Source organism: Glandiceps talaboti, chromosome 5, assembly GCF_964340395.1.
Source record: "Glandiceps talaboti chromosome 5, keGlaTala1.1, whole genome shotgun sequence".
NCBI lineage: Eukaryota > Metazoa > Hemichordata > Enteropneusta > Spengelidae > Glandiceps > Glandiceps talaboti.
In genome coordinates this window covers 13,830,715-13,849,876 of record NC_135553.1, presented here as the reverse complement: position 1 = coordinate 13,849,876, position 19,162 = coordinate 13,830,715, and the positions used below count along the sequence as shown (strand labels likewise).

Here is a 19,162-nt window from a genome sequence, read left to right as displayed (position 1 = left end):
TTCAATTGTCAGTATAACTAAAAACTGCATTATCGAGTTTTTCATAATTTATCTATGTTAATTTTCGCTTTTTCGAATGAATTCAGAAAATTGCTACCTTTGCTGCTCCCTGTGTACTTCAACTTGAAGCTAATAGTACACAGATGTATTTATATAGTTTGCTTAAATCACTGTCTTCCCAACATTATGGCAACGCTAAGCCTACTTTTCGTACAGTTCCCCAAGACTGCGACCATTCTTGGTGCATCAGTGGAAAAATATGCACTAGCCAGTAACAAAGTTTTAATCTACAAACAAAATTATGCCTTTACGCAAACAGATCACGTTTCACTGATAATTATATCGCATACTCGTGAACTGAATTTTTTCATTTTTCATAAACAAGTGTGTCTGTGTATTGTGTAGCTTGTAGTACACAAACACATACATTAGTGAATTAGTTGATAACAGCTAGCTAGAGATAAACATTGGCAATAAATCACACTCAACATTTATAAATAGCATCATCTATATTGAACAATAAAAGTAGTCAAGAAATTCCTCCAGTCCCCTGTGGTCAATCCCCCCCCCCCACGTCTCATGACCTTGTCACAGAAAGCTGTCCCAAAAGCTGTTGTAAATCCAGAGCTTAAATATAAACACAATTATAAACATACGATTCTTCCACATATACTTAGGCCACAGACCCCTACATCAATGGGTCCATGCTTACGCTTGACCATGGATATATTAGGGGATACATGGCTTGACTGATATTACGAGCGATATGGAGTCCAGTGGTAGGCGTTAAACAAAATTTACATATTAGACATGTACTTGTGCCTGTCAATAATATGTCTCTGGTAGTATGTACTCGGAAGAAAGTCTATAAATCACGTAAGCGCCCTCATATATAAAACAGTAACTGTTGAATGACATTGCCTTAAAAAGTTTCCCAGATTTGTTCTACAACTTTCAAGAAAATGCCTCATCTGAGAATGGTAGGATGTACAAGACCACAGGATCCACCAGACGGTGGATGGGGCTGGTTGATCGTGGTGGCTCATTTCATATCAGTATTTCTATACCAAGGCATATCTAGTACGATGCCAGTAATATACGTCGAACTTCTAAACTATTTCGAGCAGGGAGCTGCAGCAACGTCGTGGATTCTTGCTTTACTCCGAGCGTCCTCGCTTTGCTCAGGTAAGCAGTTACTGTAGAGGTTTTCTGAGTTTAGTAACCATTCTGATGGTAACAAGAACATGCAATTATTGGAAAATACGCCAGCGACGAAACTTGGTAAGACTGAAAAGTACACCAGTGAGGGAACATGGTACACTTCAATGTATTTGGTAAGTCTGATTGGTGTGTTGTGTTGACACTTCCTTGCCTGTTTTGCTGACACCTAAGGACTTCGAACTGTAAATAGTTCAAAGTTTGACAGATTGAATTAGAAGTGTTGTGGGTCTTTCGTTTGGTTTTATTACTAAAATATGATCACCTACTTTCCAGTGAGTATGTAAAGAGTTCTATGAAAAGAGACTTTTTACATAATTTAATGTATTAACTTTAATCTCACAGCGCCTATTCAAACTAGCCCACAGGGAACAGCGAACATGTAAGTGATCGATCGATCGATTGATTGATTGATTGATTGATTGATTGATTGATTGATTGATTGATTGATTGATTGATTGATTGATTGATTGATTGGTTGGTTGGTTGGTTGGTTGGTTGGTTGGTTGGTTGGTCGATTGATTGATTTATTGATCGATTGAATGATTATTTTTTATGGGGAAATAGAACTTATTTTCTGTGTGATATTGGTGAATTGACTGATTGATTTCTGTGGTGATATAAAACTTTTTGTATAAAAGAGAGCTATACTAGTTTGCGCAAGGCTGAGCGTTTGTATGGTATGAAAATCTCCCAGTAGATAAGATATAAAGCATATTGTCAGGGTATTATATCCCCTGGTAATTATGAGATTTGGGGTGTTTTAATTTAGATATGGACTAGATGTCTTTATTTAGTCAATAAAGTTAATTTCTCACCAAAATATGACAACGTTTGTCCCGACTTTAGACAAAACACAACTGGCTCCCTGTAGCGTAGTGGTGCACATGATTAGCAGTCGGAAGAGGTCCCGGGTTAGAATCCAACTGGAAACTGGGGATTTTTCTGTGACCGACCCAAACCCATGATGAGTGCTCGACAGACTCGATGGGCACGCTGTATCACTTACCGTACAGTTATGATATGACGAAGTATAGCTATACATAGTATTCTATTGTTTATATTTTTCATCATTTACTCACGCATAGGATGTTTAGTCCTGGAGGTTTTCTTCTTCTTTTTTATTTATTTATTTTTAAGTTGTTTGTTTGTAACACGGTTCCTTGGCCATCTGTGACCAAATCAGTCAGCTGTAAGATCTGAGGACACGATGAATACAAGTTTACGTACGTTTATTTTACAGCTCCGTTGACATCAATACTTTGTAAGAAGTTTGGATTTCGTGGTGTTGCAATGGTTGGTGGCATACTATCAGCTGTGTCTTTTCTTATAAGTTCATTTGCAACAAGTATAGTATACTTGTACTTCAGTTGTGGACTTGTCGCAGGTAAGATTTCGGAAACACTTTGATTATCATTCTTTGTATATTTTCCATCATTCTGTCATACAAAGAAAAATATTGGTGACCTAAGGGGCCTTGTCATTTCGAATCAAAGATGAGATATATTCATTAAAGCTAACAAATTTATATATATTCATGGATGGGGGCGGAGTTATTTAAAATGACAAACCCCTTCATAAATGAACTTCGACTGAAAACTTCCAAATCGTTAGCTTATCCAACAAGCAAGTTGGTCATGCAACTCTTCCTCTAAGACTCAAAGATTCGTGATGGTGAAAAGCAATAGGCAATGGTGTAGAGCATTGTACAACCGATGTGATTCTTGTACATTACATGTAGAATGGAAGGAAGGAACACCCCCCCCCCTAATAATGTCATGTGTTATTGCAAATTTAATTCGACATTTGTATTACATTGTTTTTCAATGAAATGTATTACATTTCCATGTCATTCACAGAAAATATTACAAATCTCTGCAATTATTACAAATATATGTTATATTAAATGGAAAACGTGATTTTTATTACATTTTTTTTTACAAATATCGGCAATTATTACAAATGGCGGTTGTATAGAGCGTCCCCCACGTTTAATCTTTGGTGCCGACCGAGGGATCCCAGTACAAACATACATTATGTTTAAACAGTCACACGAGCTGGGTTGGGTGTCTCTCTCGATTTATAGGAAACATCATAGTAATCATAAGGGCGGCGATTTTATTACCAGGAACACAATTCACAAACTATTCCATGAGATTTCCGACTGATTTTTACAAACCGAAATCAAAATACATAGCTGAGAGTTTCCTGTCCATTGGAGTTACCTTTTTAGAATTCAGGTCAAAATATGGAACTGTCAGTCTTTGAAAATCCCTTCTAAATTTTTATGCAAAATATTTTTAGGGAGTGAGAAACAGTTTTACGTTTTGCTGTGTGACTTCACTGTTTCACATGTTTTAACTGTCCTGTCGTCGTAAATATGTCTGTGTCATTTGTTTATTGTAGTTCTGACTGCTAATTTTTAGTCTCGGCCTCCTTGCAAAGAAGTAGTGGCTACTTAAGAAGCTACCAAGGATACATAAAATAAATAGATCGATCAATGAATCAATCAACAAATTTTAAACCAACCAACCAACCAACCCAACCAACCAACCAATAAATTTTACACTCTACCCCCCTCTTCGTTTTCAGGTTTTTCATTCTGTCTGTCTATACTGCCAGCTAGTATAAGTCTGGGTCGATATTTCAGAAGACGCTATGCTTTAGCCAATGGCATTGCAGTCACTGCAAGTGGCATCGGTGGTTTTGCAATGCCCATTTTGTGCCAACGTTTGATCAATTATTATGGCTGGAGGGGGACACTGATAGTCATTTCAGCTTTATCGGCGAACTTCTGTGTTGCTGCCTCGTTACTCAGGCCATTGCATCTCAAATCAGACGTTGACCTCCCCGAAGCAAGTAGTAGAGCTTCGGCCAGCATTCGTGAATGTACGGAACAAAGTGAAAGTGAAATTCATCAGGAGGAAACGTATGATCGCATACGCAGATCAAACTTGAAAGAAAAGGCAAGACAAGTCATGTGCTTCTTTATTCCTGTATTTAAAGCAAGACCCGTGGCTGTTCTACTGATGATCTACTGTTTCACGTGTGGCTTTGGTCTTAGCATTATACTCGGTCACTACGTAGACAATGCTGTCAAAAACGGTACAGGCGAAGAAAATGCAGCTTTCTTGGTATCCATCATTGGCATTCTCGCCTGTGTTAGTTGCCTAGCAACTGGAATAGTTTTATCATATGCAAATGCTGACATTGGCTTGGTCAATTCTCATTGTTTTGGAGTTGCTGTATTTGGAGTTGTTTCCGTCTTTATACCATTTGCAAGTTCCTTTGAATCTTTGGTTGGAATCTCGGTAACTATAGGACTCTCGCGTGGAATTTCCTCTGCCCTTGATGACGTTATGGTCAAACAGGTGGTTGGTGAAAGTACATTTACTGAGGGTATGGGCATGGCAGTGATGTTCGTTGGCATCGGCACTCTTTTGGGTCCCCCTTTTTCAGGTTAGTAGAGATTTCGAACTTTTTTTTTTCATTGGTTGTATTTTTTCGAAACTATTTCCATTATTCAAAACCAATGTCCGTTAAATCTAATATTTTTCCCCTCAATAGCATCCTGGCTTTGTAGATTAAAAATATAAAAACAGTGACGGAAAACTCTTTTCCTTCCTTCGACACTCACTGGGCACTCAAATGGCCTATATGTAAATATTCATGAACGCAAGACAGATCATTTACCTTTTTACTTATTTGTCGACACATTTATGGTATGTTGATAGGGTTCAAGATAACTGAGCGATCATATATACTTGATATACTTGCTACCAAAAGCAACATTGAAAGAAAACAAGGAAAAGTCTTTTAAAACAGTAATTTTAGTTAATATTGTAGGGTTTCAGTATAAATTTGGTGTTTTTTGTGTATGTTTATATCATAACAGGTTATTTATATGACTATACTGGTTCCTATAACACGTCATTCCATTGTGCTGGACTTGTCTTGATCTGTGGATCATCATTTCTACCTTTGGCGTGGTTGTATACGAAGATTAAGAACAAATGTACACATGTGACGTCAAACAGTACATCGTTTTAAATAGCGCCTTTTTACGACAATATTTAATACCTCACGAAAACTTACTCACACCATGGCCAAAAGCATTTATCATTTTTGTTGCTCCAGCCGGCTTTATATAATCAGCTATAGATGTAAATAAACTTTATTTCATTATCCAATGGCATTTATTGAGTAGATGTGCCCAGTCTTGTAAGCATGCAATGAACAGATTTTTAAAAATATGTAAATACCAGTGGGCGTTTTTTATATATGTTGTCCACACTGTGAGTGACATGTGTGAACACATATTAATGAATAAATACTTGGCCAAAAAGAATACGTTCCTTTTGTATGTGTTTGTGCAGCCCATGCAGTCTGCAGATCCAGGGGAAATAGCCCTTCCTACTTCAGTGAAGACAACTGCATAGGTAATCATGAACAAGCACACACACACACTTGCTCTAATGTACTAAGCAACTGCCATAAATACATGTAGTAGAGGTACAGGTTTGTTGAAAATCTAAAAAAATCTCGTCGTCGCGCGACTTTAGACAAAATGTCCTGACCAGAAACAATTCTTTATTTTTTGCCTTGACTTTGGTCTGATTGAGATATTAATAGACATGTGAGGAAACTCCCCCCCCCCCCCACGTCTATGTCTGTACGGGGCATGATGAAGCAGACAGACAGAAATTTCCGAAGCTTTCAACTTATTGTATGTCACTATTTCTGAAACATTCATTCAGTCATTCTTCCCATGTTAAAGTGGCACAAGCTGAGTTTACAAACTTTTTACTCAAGTAATGAAAATACTTACAAAAAACTTTGATTAAACTATGAGTACTAGATAATGTTGATGTATGCCTTCCATGACATTACAATTTGTGTTCTGACATTGTTTGAACTGTTAATTGCATAGTAGGGAGTTCCTGTACATTTTTGACACACATGATAAATTACGTCATCAGGTTCATGAGTTATATCTTAATACCAGGTTTGAGTTCAGTCAATTGTACATGATGGTTGAGTGTACACCAGTAAGTAGAATACAGTGGGTACCTTTCAATATGCAGAAAAAAAGCCTGTGCCCCTTTAAAGATAACTAATGCATGAAATATTTTTAGATTTGGACAAAACACGACAAAGATGAACGACAAATGTTCGTTACATTACACTTTAATACAAAGAAACACATTTATGAGTGTTTTTTTCAAATTAAAGACATTTGCTGCTTTAATAACAGCAGCAGCTAAAATTTACATTGCAACTAACACACGTTGAGAACACTTTCGCTTTTCGCAGTCTATTATTCCGTTACGAAATGACACTAACCCCTTTTCACATAGAACCCTCTCAAAAAGTGGGGTTCAGATTGGTTCAAAGTCAGTGAACATGCAATTAGTCTTAACTTATAATGCTTCCATGGGTAAAGGTCTCCTACAGCCTTCTTTCTCGAACTAATCATCTGGTTTGTGGCATATAAACAAATTTTCATTTAATTTGAATATCAGACAGTACTCGTATACATAATGGCGTAACTGAATACTAAACCTCCTTGTATCTTGCCCTAAATAAGCTCCTCCCCCTCAAAAATAAAATGTGTACATGTGCACTCAAATAATTTCCTTACTCGTATTGCATTCATGTCATCACAAATATGACCTACCAAAGGTACATAGCATTTCATAATTCAACAATATATATGTTCATTTAGTGTATAATGCGATAACATAATCGGGAAATCTGCAATACTTTGTATTATTTCATTTTTTTTGTGTGTGTAAGTTATGCAAATATTTAACTTTTTACAAGGTTGTGCCTCCATTTATTTTACTCCAAACTGCTGTCACTAACACCACCCATCAACAAAGGTCCATTTTTCCAACATACATAAACTATTTGTTGCACTTTTCCCCGCATACTAATTTTCATGAGTAAAATATCGTTTCTTCAAACACATAACAATCTCTCCTTCTTCTAAGTGGTTGATGCTTCAACTATTCTAATACACAGACACATTAGCTATACTACACACAAATTTCAGTATCAATCAATGTATACATGGAACTTTGTATTTGAACTACATGGCACAATTCCTACTGGACAGGATGTCTTTTGAACACAATTTCATACATCCACACTGTAAATGAAATTATTCAGTGCACAATGCGAGGCTCATGAATATTCTAAATATATAAACATGCGATAAGCAGATCATTTGCATAACACCACACTCACTTATAGTAGAAGTGAATACTAATATCCCCCTCATTGCACTCTTGATGAAATTATTTAGTGCACAAGGCCGAGCCAATGAATATGCTCAATAATCAAGATATGATTAATGATCATTTGCATATCAGAACACTCACGAATATAATTAGCATAAATACATACTTCTTTGCCTTACATTGTGCACTTTATAAATGAAATTGACAAGTACAATCTGAATAACAATAACATGGATACTAATAAGTCATTTCATAGTAAGTTCGACTGAAGAATTAATGTTATGAGTTAAATAAATTACACATGTACAATTTCTTATCGCTCTCTTTTCTTACAATCAAATAATTGACTATTCTCTTCGCTCTGTTTACACTTTCAAGTTTGTATCTATGAATTTATCACAGAAGAAAGGGTGTATCAAGAAATTCGTATTGATCACATACAAATGAATATAGTAGCATCTAAGCATTTGAAATCATGTTCCTTCAAGAACAGTGTCCCCAGTCATAACTGCGATAAAAAAAAGGTTCCTAACTGTCGTTTGCTATAATGTCACTGATATTTTTTTCATTTTGCTTGATTTCAAAGGCATGAAGGCCAAACTTTTGAGCATTCATGTCTAGATTTCTGCTGAGAGCAGTGTATTGAGTCCATTGCTCTTTTTGGAAAAATACAACCCATAACTCCAAAGTAAAGCATTTTCTTTATGTACCACAATCGTTTATAGCATCCATATCAAGTGTAGAAGTATACTATTTCATTTGCTGATTGACCACATTAGAAAGGCCACATGCTAGGCTTATAAATAAACTAAATGAGACGGTACACTTTTACACTTGATATGAATGCTATAAATGAGTGTAGCACAAAGAGAAAGTGTTTTACTTCAGTGTTACTTCTACTGAAAGTACATTGAAGCATTAGGACAACACATTGAAAAATTAGGAAGTAAAGTGTGTACACTGTAGGAAATACATCTTTTGGAGTCATGAAAGAGGTTTGTTTGAAAGGATTTCATCAGTGACAGAATTTTCAGAAAGTGGTTGTGACAGGTACTAGGTACACTTTACAAAGCATTTCACTAAAGATATGACTTCGATTTGAATTGTAAGATAAAGAATCATTTAACATGGTTGTCATGGTAACAACTTAAAACAGTATCAATCCCAAGTCTACAATGTGACAACTTAATACTCATGTGAAATTCTTCCAATCAGAAAATAAATTTGACACAAATGACAATAATCAGTTGTTCTGGACTGATTTAATCTCTACACTAGAAACTACACCTACAAAATGCACTGATTAAATTACAATCTGAGTGTAAATAAACACCATCTCTGTCCATTACAACACATCTCAACATTATCTTACATTAAACTTGGAGCTGAGTCTCAGCTACAATCACAACAATATTACCTCAAGTATTCTCTACATCTGGCAATCCATACTGTCCAATAAAATGGTATCTTTTAAATATGCAAATTTAGTCACAATATGCAGATTAGGTTAAAAGTATGAATATATTACATTAGTCAAGTTTGAACTGTCAACTAGGAAGAAAATTTTTTTTTGACCAATTTTTTTTAAGATAATATTCTCAACAATGGTTTCTGAGAGTATCAAGTAAAGAACAAGCCAGTTTGAAGTGCATACACTATTTATATATATAAAAAAATGTCAAAACATGTTTTGTAAATCATAATTTACATAGAATGATATGCACTAGGAAAGGAGACTGAACTTTGACCTTTGTGACCTGTATATCCTGACCTGTGGAGTTCACAGGGAAGAACGTTGAGAACGTCACTGAACTTACTGGTTGTATAAGCATGGGCATGGGGAGGCAACACACTGAGTACTAATGCTATAATCCTTACTACAACAGTCTCAAAGTCACCAAGATATGTAGGATCCAACTGTACTACAAAAATACAGTTAGTTTAGAAAGTTGATTTTCTACACCAATTGTCACAGTACCAAGTCTCTGAAATCACATTATGGAATACATCATACATTATATAGCTGATCAATGTAAGTGGGGTGTTCTGTCGGTAAATCTCAATAATATGAGTATTCTTTGATGACAATATTAATGTAAAATCGATTTTCATGTCACACAGCAATACCCAAATCAGGATGAATTTCAGGACTGTCTCCTTTTAAATGATGGATTCAAAAAAAGGCAAGAGATTTTGTAGAAATCAGCAAATTTAAATTTACTCAAAGTACGTCCCTTTCCCTATGACAGCGTGTCATACTGTTTCCATGGAAACATATATCTTTTCTTTCCCCGGAGAATTAAATCCTTTTCAGGGCACTACTTTGTATAATCAACAGAAGCTACTTTCAATTTGTGCTTTGTAAAATTTTGACGCTTTCTGCCAGTACTTTGATTGAGTGATAAATATCATGTCATGGAATGGGGTGTTAGTTAAATATTTCTGACATTAAAAATGTAACTTTTTTATTAAAAAAGGCCAAAATTTGTGAAGAAACCATGACATTTATTTATTTAACAAGATTCCATGTGTTTCCTGTTTAATTTTTACCAAACTTTTTTAAGCATGTTCACCTCCACTGCCAACAAAAAATGACATGACGTTGTTTTGTAGCAGTCAGTAGTAGAGTATCCTCCACAGTTATTGTTTTGATGTTACAGGAATTTTGTAAACACCAATGTGCCAGGTTGACATGTTCGAACACTGGCTTACATTTGCATTCTCAGACTTAACTATTCTGACACGGCGTCATAAAAAATTAATACTCATGACCAAAAATGGTATTTCACCATGTAAGGTCACATGTAGTCTAGAATTGTACATGTTCACCATTTGAAAAGAGGGGCTCTATGATTGACTTGTAGTAACTAGATTGTAAGCTTGTACCAATATTGAAATTGGTCTCCCTGACTTTCGGGCACTGAAGTTTGCTCTACGACATCCAAGTATGTGTACTTACATTCAGTAAAAGCGTTGTATTATTACAGGTGTTAGGTAAATCTATATTATTCCTCTGTTATAGGCATACTACTGTGTAGTTTACAAAGTGATCGCAAACCATGTATTTTGACTATGATATAAATTAATGAGAAATTTCTTAAACATCGCCCTATTGAAAATATCTGGTTTTCTTCGAATAGCGCCCTCTAGTGGTAATTTTCACCGAAATACACATTAGCAAAGTACACAGAGAATGACATAAACCGTTTGACATCACTTGAATGATTAAGAATAGAATACAGTTCCTACCAAGACTACAATAACATTTAAATTGATGAACTGAAAACTTTGACAGTCCAGATAAACTGTTTAACACAGACAACTATTGAGCTTCTGTTCATAGCATATACACCTGTGCCAAAGCGATCAGACACGCTGGAAAAAACAGAAATGCCCATAGTGTTATTTTTAATGTGACTTGCATGATTTTGTAAATCTAGATGATTCAAAAATGAAGAAATAATGTTGTAAATTATCTGTTGTGTGACAAAAATTACAAATTGCTGGAATCGCTTATGTATTGGGTAAAAGTTATAATAGCAAATTGACAATAGATTAGCAAATAGGTTTTATAAATATACATGCAGGTCCAGTGCCACGGCACTAGTCGAATGAAATAAGTTGAGCCTCTTGTTGTGGCGGCAGTTGCTGTGGGGGCCCTGACTGCATTGGTTGCTGATACATATTACCTTGTGGTGGTGGTGGTGGTTGGTTCATTCCATATGGTTGTTGTTGTTGTTGTTGTTGTTGTTGTTGTTGTGGTGGTGGTGGTGGCTGTTGTTGGTTTTGTTGAGGCGGTAGTGCATTGGCCATACTCTGCATACTGTACATGTTATTCTGTTGGTAATCCAAAGAACTGGGCTGATAGTCCAACGATGGTGCCTGACTCATGTGATAATCTAACGAAGGGGGTGCACTAAGGCTTGATGGCTGGCCGGGGTATTGAGCTTGTTGGGGAGGGGGATACTGCTGCTGCTGCCCTGGGGGGCCAGCGGTAAATGAAGAATTCTGTTGGGGAGGATATTGGTTGGGTTGGCTGTATTGGGGACCTTGGTTGACTCCATTCACTTGTGGGGCTTGAGTTGGAACCCCTTGTCCTGGAGGTGGGGGCTGCTGTTCCATTTTGTATGTGTGAACTGGAGAGTTGTGCATGGACCCTGGTGGACTGCCGAACGCCTATGATAACGAAAGAAACACAATATATTAGCTGTAATAAGATATTAAAATTGATGACCATCTGTGAAAAAACACACTGTTGCATATATACTACACACTAAAAGCAAAATATACTACACATTACAAACTATCCTAACATACACACTTTGTGATTTTATACTAACCTGTTGCAGAGTGGGACATATTTACGGTACCTTACTCAACTATGTTGAGGGTGGGACACATTTCTGTTGCCATACATACCTACTACAGGGTATGGATAGATTGTGATGTCATAACTCATCATACACATAATAGCCTGCGGTAGGAAGTGATTGTGATTCTACACTTAGCTTGTTTTGGAGTGTGGAACATTTGTGTTTCTATATATACTCATCAACTTTGGGGGTCTGGTCGATATGTGTTCCCCAATAGTAACCTGTTATGGGAGTGGGGGTAGATTTTTAACACCATACTAACCTGTTGTGGGGGTGGTGGTGGTGGTTGATTGTATTGTTGATTGGGTGGTGGAGGACCCTGTGGTGCATAATGCATGGTATATTGCATGGGTCTCATCTGTTGTTGCTGTTTCTGTTGTTCTAATCTCATCTGCATTTCACGTTCTTGTTCCTGTAGCCTTTGTAGTGCTAACTGACGTTGGTAGGCCAAATATTCCTACGGGATGAAAGAAAACAGAATGAGTTAACATTACAGAGTATATACATTCATTTCTTTCAGATATCGCTATTTGAAGATAAGAATTCACCTGGCTCTTATGAAATGAAGAACAGTGCCATGTTACAATTAATACTTTGTTAACTGTTGTAACGTTGGACTTAAAAGTATTAACTGATGATAGGGACGAATTTTACTGTTAGTTGAGTGAATAATACTTGGTGTGACATTAATAAGTTCATTAGCTAAGTTGAAACAATACATTGCGAAACTCTTTCATCCCTCTTGATATATACAACTGTCATACCTGTTTCTTTTGTCTCATAATCTCTAATTTCTGTGCTATTTGAATTTGCCTCTGTCTTTCAGCCTCTTCGGCCTCTCTCTGTAGTTTTTCACGATGATCTTCACGCAGAGCGTCAAGTGCTTCCCTGGCATCGCGTAGCTGAGCTAGTTTGTCTTGTAGGGACTCCATGTGATCTAACCATCAATAGTTGAATAAAAAAATACAATTAATACAGTTAAGGTAATGTAGGTCAGAGCATAAAATACCTGCATTCACATTTAGACATTCCCTTCATGAATATATATAATATAGTAATATAGTGAGTGACTAATATTCTCAAACTGATTACTGACAAGTTGCTGTCAATACAACAGAATGCGATGGTCCAATATATGTTTTACCAAATACTGTTTTGGAACTTTAATGAAAGGAAGGAGACTGTGACATTAGAATTAGAGCTCAGAGCTACAAGTAGTGCAATTAGTGATATTTCTCATTTGTTTGACCAAAATTGTACACGTGGTAGTTCCATCCCAGTCAGTGAATGGTTCAATCGAGCTGCATCCATCATGAATGCATTCATGGTCGTCGAAGGCCAGCTATACTACCAAGTGACAAGCTTTCACAGATACTGTTGTCAGGTACTTTCAAACTGTCACGACGTTATTCTAATCTACTGGATGTTTTCAGAATTACCAGAATGCTATCAATGATATTCTACGTGAAATAGACACAGGACTTACTTCTATGATCTTCGAGTTCATCTACAATCTTCATCAGTTGTGGGTTCATGGTGGTGATAGTCTGAAACAATCCTTGGACCGACGTATCATTGGCAATACTACGTCCTCTCTGTGAATCACTCTTCATACGATTGACAAAGACATCGATGTTTGTAGACAATAGTTGTAAGAACTGCTGGTTATCTTCACTGTCATTCTGATATTGCTAAGGATGGAATGAAATGATATCATTTGCTAAGATTACAAAACAACTTACAATACATGGAGGTGAACTTGACACTTCCTAAAATTATCTGCATGCATTTTTTCTGTGAACATGACACAGTGAAAATACTATGTTGTGCAAACAAATGTAAAACACCATTTACTTCTATTTGAATATGATGTACTTTTTTATAATTTAGCTTGGTCGTAATCTTAATGAACCATTTTTTTGAGGTAGGTAAAACAGGCTTACGTCTTGACACTACATTGTTATTCTGTTCGCTAGATGAGAAAAGTTGTTTTTACAAAGACTCAGATATTCTACCCATGCTTTTGGCCAGTGAACCCTCTAGGTCAAATTGACACCCTCCTGATACATCAATTTCTTATGATGCACCAAAATTTATTGTCCCCTATCCCTCACTATGTGATGGGTGACTCGCAAGAAAACTAAATTTTTCATCATTTCGACCCAAAACTAAAAAGTATTGTCTAAAATTAGAAGGCACACTGCTCCTGGCAACAATGATGATCTAACTCTACTAAACAACACACATTTTCCTCAGATACTCCAGTTTTCTCTTGTTTAACATCACAGCGTTACACAAGTGGTAACCAAATTTGAACTTCCTCATTTAATTTAGAGTAATAAAGTATTAGATAATTATTTTTGAAAACAAATGTAACTGGTAAGTAAGCTTATAGCAATTATTGGTACGCTGAAAAAACCCAATAATTTCAATAAATTAACTTACTTCAGGTATCTTTCCTGATGAGGAATACGTAGGTTGTGATTGTGAGGATGTAGACATTGGTGGTGCAGTAGCTGGGGTTATTTCAGCACTAGCAGGAGCTGAGGGAGTTGCCGAACTCTTCTGTTCATCATGCTTCTGTTCCCAGTAATTCCGATTCAAGTACCGAGCAAGCTGCGAGGTCAAAACAAATACGCCAGCGACGAAACTTGGTAAGACTGAAAAGTACACCAGTGAGGGAACATGGTACACTTCAATGTATTTGGTAAGTCTGATTGGTGTGTTGTGTTGACACTTCCTTGCCTGTTTTGCTGACACCTAAGGACTTCGAACTGTAAATAGTTCAAAGTTTGACAGATTGAATTAGAAGTGTTGTGGGTCTTTCGTTTGGTTTTATTACTAAAATATGATCACCTACTTTCCAGTGAGTATGTAAAGAGTTCTATGAAAAGAGACTTTTTACATAATTTAATGTATTAACTTTAATCTCACAGCGCCTATTCAAACTAGCCCACAGGGAACAGCGAACATGTAAGTGATCGATCGATCGATCGATTGATTGATTGATTGATTGATTGATTGATTGATTGATTGATTGATTGATTGATTGATTGATTGATTGATTGGTTGGTTGGTTGGTTGGTTGGTTGGTTGGTTGGTTGGTTGGTTGGTTGGTCGATTGATTGATTTATTGATCGATTGAATGATTATTTTTTATGGGGAAATAGAACTTATTTTCTGTGTGATATTGGTGAATTGACTGATTGATTTCTGTGGTGATATAAAACTTTTTGTATAAAAGAGAGCTATACTAGTTTGCGCAAGGCTGAGCGTTTGTATGGTATGAAAATCTCCCAGTAGATAAGATATAAAGCATATTGTCAGGGTATTATATCCCCTGGTAATTATGAGATTTGGGGTGTTTTAATTTAGATATGGACTAGATGTCTTTATTTAGTCAATAAAGTTAATTTCTCACCAAAATATGACAACGTTTGTCCCGACTTTAGACAAAACACAACTGGCTCCCTGTAGCGTAGTGGTGCACATGATTAGCAGTCGGAAGAGGTCCCGGGTTAGAATCCAACTGGAAACTGGGGATTTTTCTGTGACCGACCCAAACCCATGATGAGTGCTCGACAGACTCGATGGGCACGCTGTATCACTTACCGTACAGTTATGATATGACGAAGTATAGCTATACATAGTATTCTATTGTTTATATTTTTCATCATTTACTCACGCATAGGATGTTTAGTCCTGGAGGTTTTCTTCTTCTTTTTTATTTATTTATTTTTAAGTTGTTTGTTTGTAACACGGTTCCTTGGCCATCTGTGACCAAATCAGTCAGCTGTAAGATCTGAGGACACGATGAATACAAGTTTACGTACGTTTATTTTACAGCTCCGTTGACATCAATACTTTGTAAGAAGTTTGGATTTCGTGGTGTTGCAATGGTTGGTGGCATACTATCAGCTGTGTCTTTTCTTATAAGTTCATTTGCAACAAGTATAGTATACTTGTACTTCAGTTGTGGACTTGTCGCAGGTAAGATTTCGGAAACACTTTGATTATCATTCTTTGTATATTTTCCATCATTCTGTCATACAAAGAAAAATATTGGTGACCTAAGGGGCCTTGTCATTTCGAATCAAAGATGAGATATATTCATTAAAGCTAACAAATTTATATATATTCATGGATGGGGGCGGAGTTATTTAAAATGACAAACCCCTTCATAAATGAACTTCGACTGAAAACTTCCAAATCGTTAGCTTATCCAACAAGCAAGTTGGTCATGCAACTCTTCCTCTAAGACTCAAAGATTCGTGATGGTGAAAAGCAATAGGCAATGGTGTAGAGCATTGTACAACCGATGTGATTCTTGTACATTACATGTAGAATGGAAGGAAGGAACACCCCCCCCCCTAATAATGTCATGTGTTATTGCAAATTTAATTCGACATTTGTATTACATTGTTTTTCAATGAAATGTATTACATTTCCATGTCATTCACAGAAAATATTACAAATCTCTGCAATTATTACAAATATATGTTATATTAAATGGAAAACGTGATTTTTATTACATTTTTTTTTACAAATATCGGCAATTATTACAAATGGCGGTTGTATAGAGCGTCCCCCACGTTTAATCTTTGGTGCCGACCGAGGGATCCCAGTACAAACATACATTATGTTTAAACAGTCACACGAGCTGGGTTGGGTGTCTCTCTCGATTTATAGGAAACATCATAGTAATCATAAGGGCGGCGATTTTATTACCAGGAACACAATTCACAAACTATTCCATGAGATTTCCGACTGATTTTTACAAACCGAAATCAAAATACATAGCTGAGAGTTTCCTGTCCATTGGAGTTACCTTTTTAGAATTCAGGTCAAAATATGGAACTGTCAGTCTTTGAAAATCCCTTCTAAATTTTTATGCAAAATATTTTTAGGGAGTGAGAAACAGTTTTACGTTTTGCTGTGTGACTTCACTGTTTCACATGTTTTAACTGTCCTGTCGTCGTAAATATGTCTGTGTCATTTGTTTATTGTAGTTCTGACTGCTAATTTTTAGTCTCGGCCTCCTTGCAAAGAAGTAGTGGCTACTTAAGAAGCTACCAAGGATACATAAAATAAATAGATCGATCAATGAATCAATCAACAAATTTTAAACCAACCAACCAACCAACCCAACCAACCAACCAATAAATTTTACACTCTACCCCCCTCTTCGTTTTCAGGTTTTTCATTCTGTCTGTCTATACTGCCAGCTAGTATAAGTCTGGGTCGATATTTCAGAAGACGCTATGCTTTAGCCAATGGCATTGCAGTCACTGCAAGTGGCATCGGTGGTTTTGCAATGCCCATTTTGTGCCAACGTTTGATCAATTATTATGGCTGGAGGGGGACACTGATAGTCATTTCAGCTTTATCGGCGAACTTCTGTGTTGCTGCCTCGTTACTCAGGCCATTGCATCTCAAATCAGACGTTGACCTCCCCGAAGCAAGTAGTAGAGCTTCGGCCAGCATTCGTGAATGTACGGAACAAAGTGAAAGTGAAATTCATCAGGAGGAAACGTATGATCGCATACGCAGATCAAACTTGAAAGAAAAGGCAAGACAAGTCATGTGCTTCTTTATTCCTGTATTTAAAGCAAGACCCGTGGCTGTTCTACTGATGATCTACTGTTTCACGTGTGGCTTTGGTCTTAGCATTATACTCGGTCACTACGTAGACAATGCTGTCAAAAACGGTACAGGCGAAGAAAATGCAGCTTTCTTGGTATCCATCATTGGCATTCTCGCCTGTGTTAGTTGCCTAGCAACTGGAATAGTTTTATCATATGCAAATGCTGACATTGGCTTGGTCAATTCTCATTGTTTTGGAGTTGCTGTATTTGGAGTTGTTTCCGTCTTTATACCATTTGCAAGTTCCTTTGAATCTTTGGTTGGAATCTCGGTAACTATAGGACTCTCGCGTGGAATTTCCTCTGCCCTTGACGACGTTATGGTCAAACAGGTGGTTGGTGAAAGTACATTTACTGAGGGTATGGGCATGGCAGTGATGTTCGTTGGCATCGGCACTCTTTTGGGTCCCCCTTTTTCAGGTTAGTAGAGATTTCGAACTTTTTTTTTTCATTGGTTGTATTTTTTCGAAACTATTTCCATTATTCAAAACCAATGTCCGTTAAATCTAATATTTTTCCCCTCAATAGCATCCTGGCTTTGTAGATTAAAAATATAAAAACAGTGACGGAAAACTCTTTTCCTTCCTTCGACACTCACTGGGCACTCAAATGGCCTATATGTAAATATTCATGAACGCAAGACAGATCATTTACCTTTTTACTTATTTGTCGACACATTTATGGTATGTTGATAGGGTTCAAGATAACTGAGCGATCATATATACTTGATATACTTGCTACCAAAAGCAACATTGAAAGAAAACAAGGAAAAGTCTTTTAAAACAGTAATTTTAGTTAATATTGTAGGGTTTCAGTATAAATTTGGTGTTTTTTGTGTATGTTTATATCATAACAGGTTATTTATATGACTATACTGGTTCCTATAACACGTCATTCCATTGTGCTGGACTTGTCTTGATCTGTGGATCATCATTTCTACCTTTGGCGTGGTTGTATACGAAGATTAAGAACAAATGTACACATGTGACGTCAAACAGTACATCGTTTTAAATAGCGCCTTTTTACGACAATATTTAATACCTCACGAAAACTTACTCACACCATGGCCAAAAGCATTTATCATTTTTGTTGCTCCAGCCGGCTTTATATAATCAGCTATAGATGTAAATAAACTTTATTTCATTATCCAATGGCATTTATTGAGTAGATGTGCCCAGTCTTGTAAGCATGCAATGAACAGATTTTTAAAAATATGTAAATACCAGTGGGCGTTTTTTATATATGTTGTCCACACTGTGAGTGACATGTGTGAACACATATTAATGAATAAATACTTGGCCAAAAAGAATACGTTCCTTTTGTATGTGTTTGTGCAGCCCATGCAGTCTGCAGATCCAGGGGAAATAGCCCTTCCTACTTCAGTGAAGACAACTGCATAGGTAATCATGAACAAGCACACACACACACTTGCTCTAATGTACTAAGCAACTGCCATAAATACATGTAGTAGAGGTACAGGTTTGTTGAAAATCTAAAAAAATCTCGTCGTCGCGCGACTTTAGACAAAATGTCCTGACCAGAAACAATTCTTTATTTTTTGCCTTGACTTTGGTCTGATTGAGATATTAATAGACATGTGAGGAAACTCCCCCCCCCCACGTCTATGTCTGTACGGGGCATGATGAAGCAGACAGACAGAAATTTCCGAAGCTTTCAACTTATTGTA

The 19,162-nt window shown here is 36.6% G+C and overlaps 3 protein-coding genes across 3 annotated transcripts; 2 read left to right on the top strand and 1 right to left on the bottom strand.

Annotated features, from left to right (window-relative positions):
• Nucleotides 1-962: 962 nt before the first annotated feature.
• On the top strand, nt 963-5,268 carry LOC144435387 (monocarboxylate transporter 12-like). Its single transcript, XM_078123983.1, has 4 exons — nt 963-1,185; nt 2,462-2,605; nt 3,811-4,677; nt 5,114-5,268. The coding sequence occupies exons 1-4, from the start codon at nt 963-965 to the stop codon at nt 5,266-5,268; spliced, it is 1,389 nt and encodes a 462-aa protein (XP_077980109.1).
• A 788-nt stretch (nt 5,269-6,056) lies between these two features.
• On the bottom strand, nt 6,057-15,402 carry LOC144435386 (uncharacterized). Its single transcript, XM_078123981.1, has 6 exons — nt 15,399-15,402; nt 14,279-14,493; nt 13,320-13,524; nt 12,598-12,770; nt 12,096-12,290; nt 6,057-11,636 (listed from the first exon to the last, which is right to left on the bottom strand). Exons 1-6 carry the CDS (start codon nt 15,400-15,402, stop codon nt 11,064-11,066), a joined length of 1,365 nt encoding a protein of 454 aa, XP_077980107.1. The 3' UTR covers nt 6,057-11,063.
• A 327-nt stretch (nt 15,403-15,729) lies between these two features.
• On the top strand, nt 15,730-18,486 carry LOC144435385 (monocarboxylate transporter 12-like). Its single transcript, XM_078123980.1, has 3 exons — nt 15,730-15,823; nt 17,029-17,895; nt 18,332-18,486. The coding sequence occupies exons 1-3, from the start codon at nt 15,730-15,732 to the stop codon at nt 18,484-18,486; spliced, it is 1,116 nt and encodes a 371-aa protein (XP_077980106.1).
• Nucleotides 18,487-19,162: the final 676 nt, after the last annotated feature.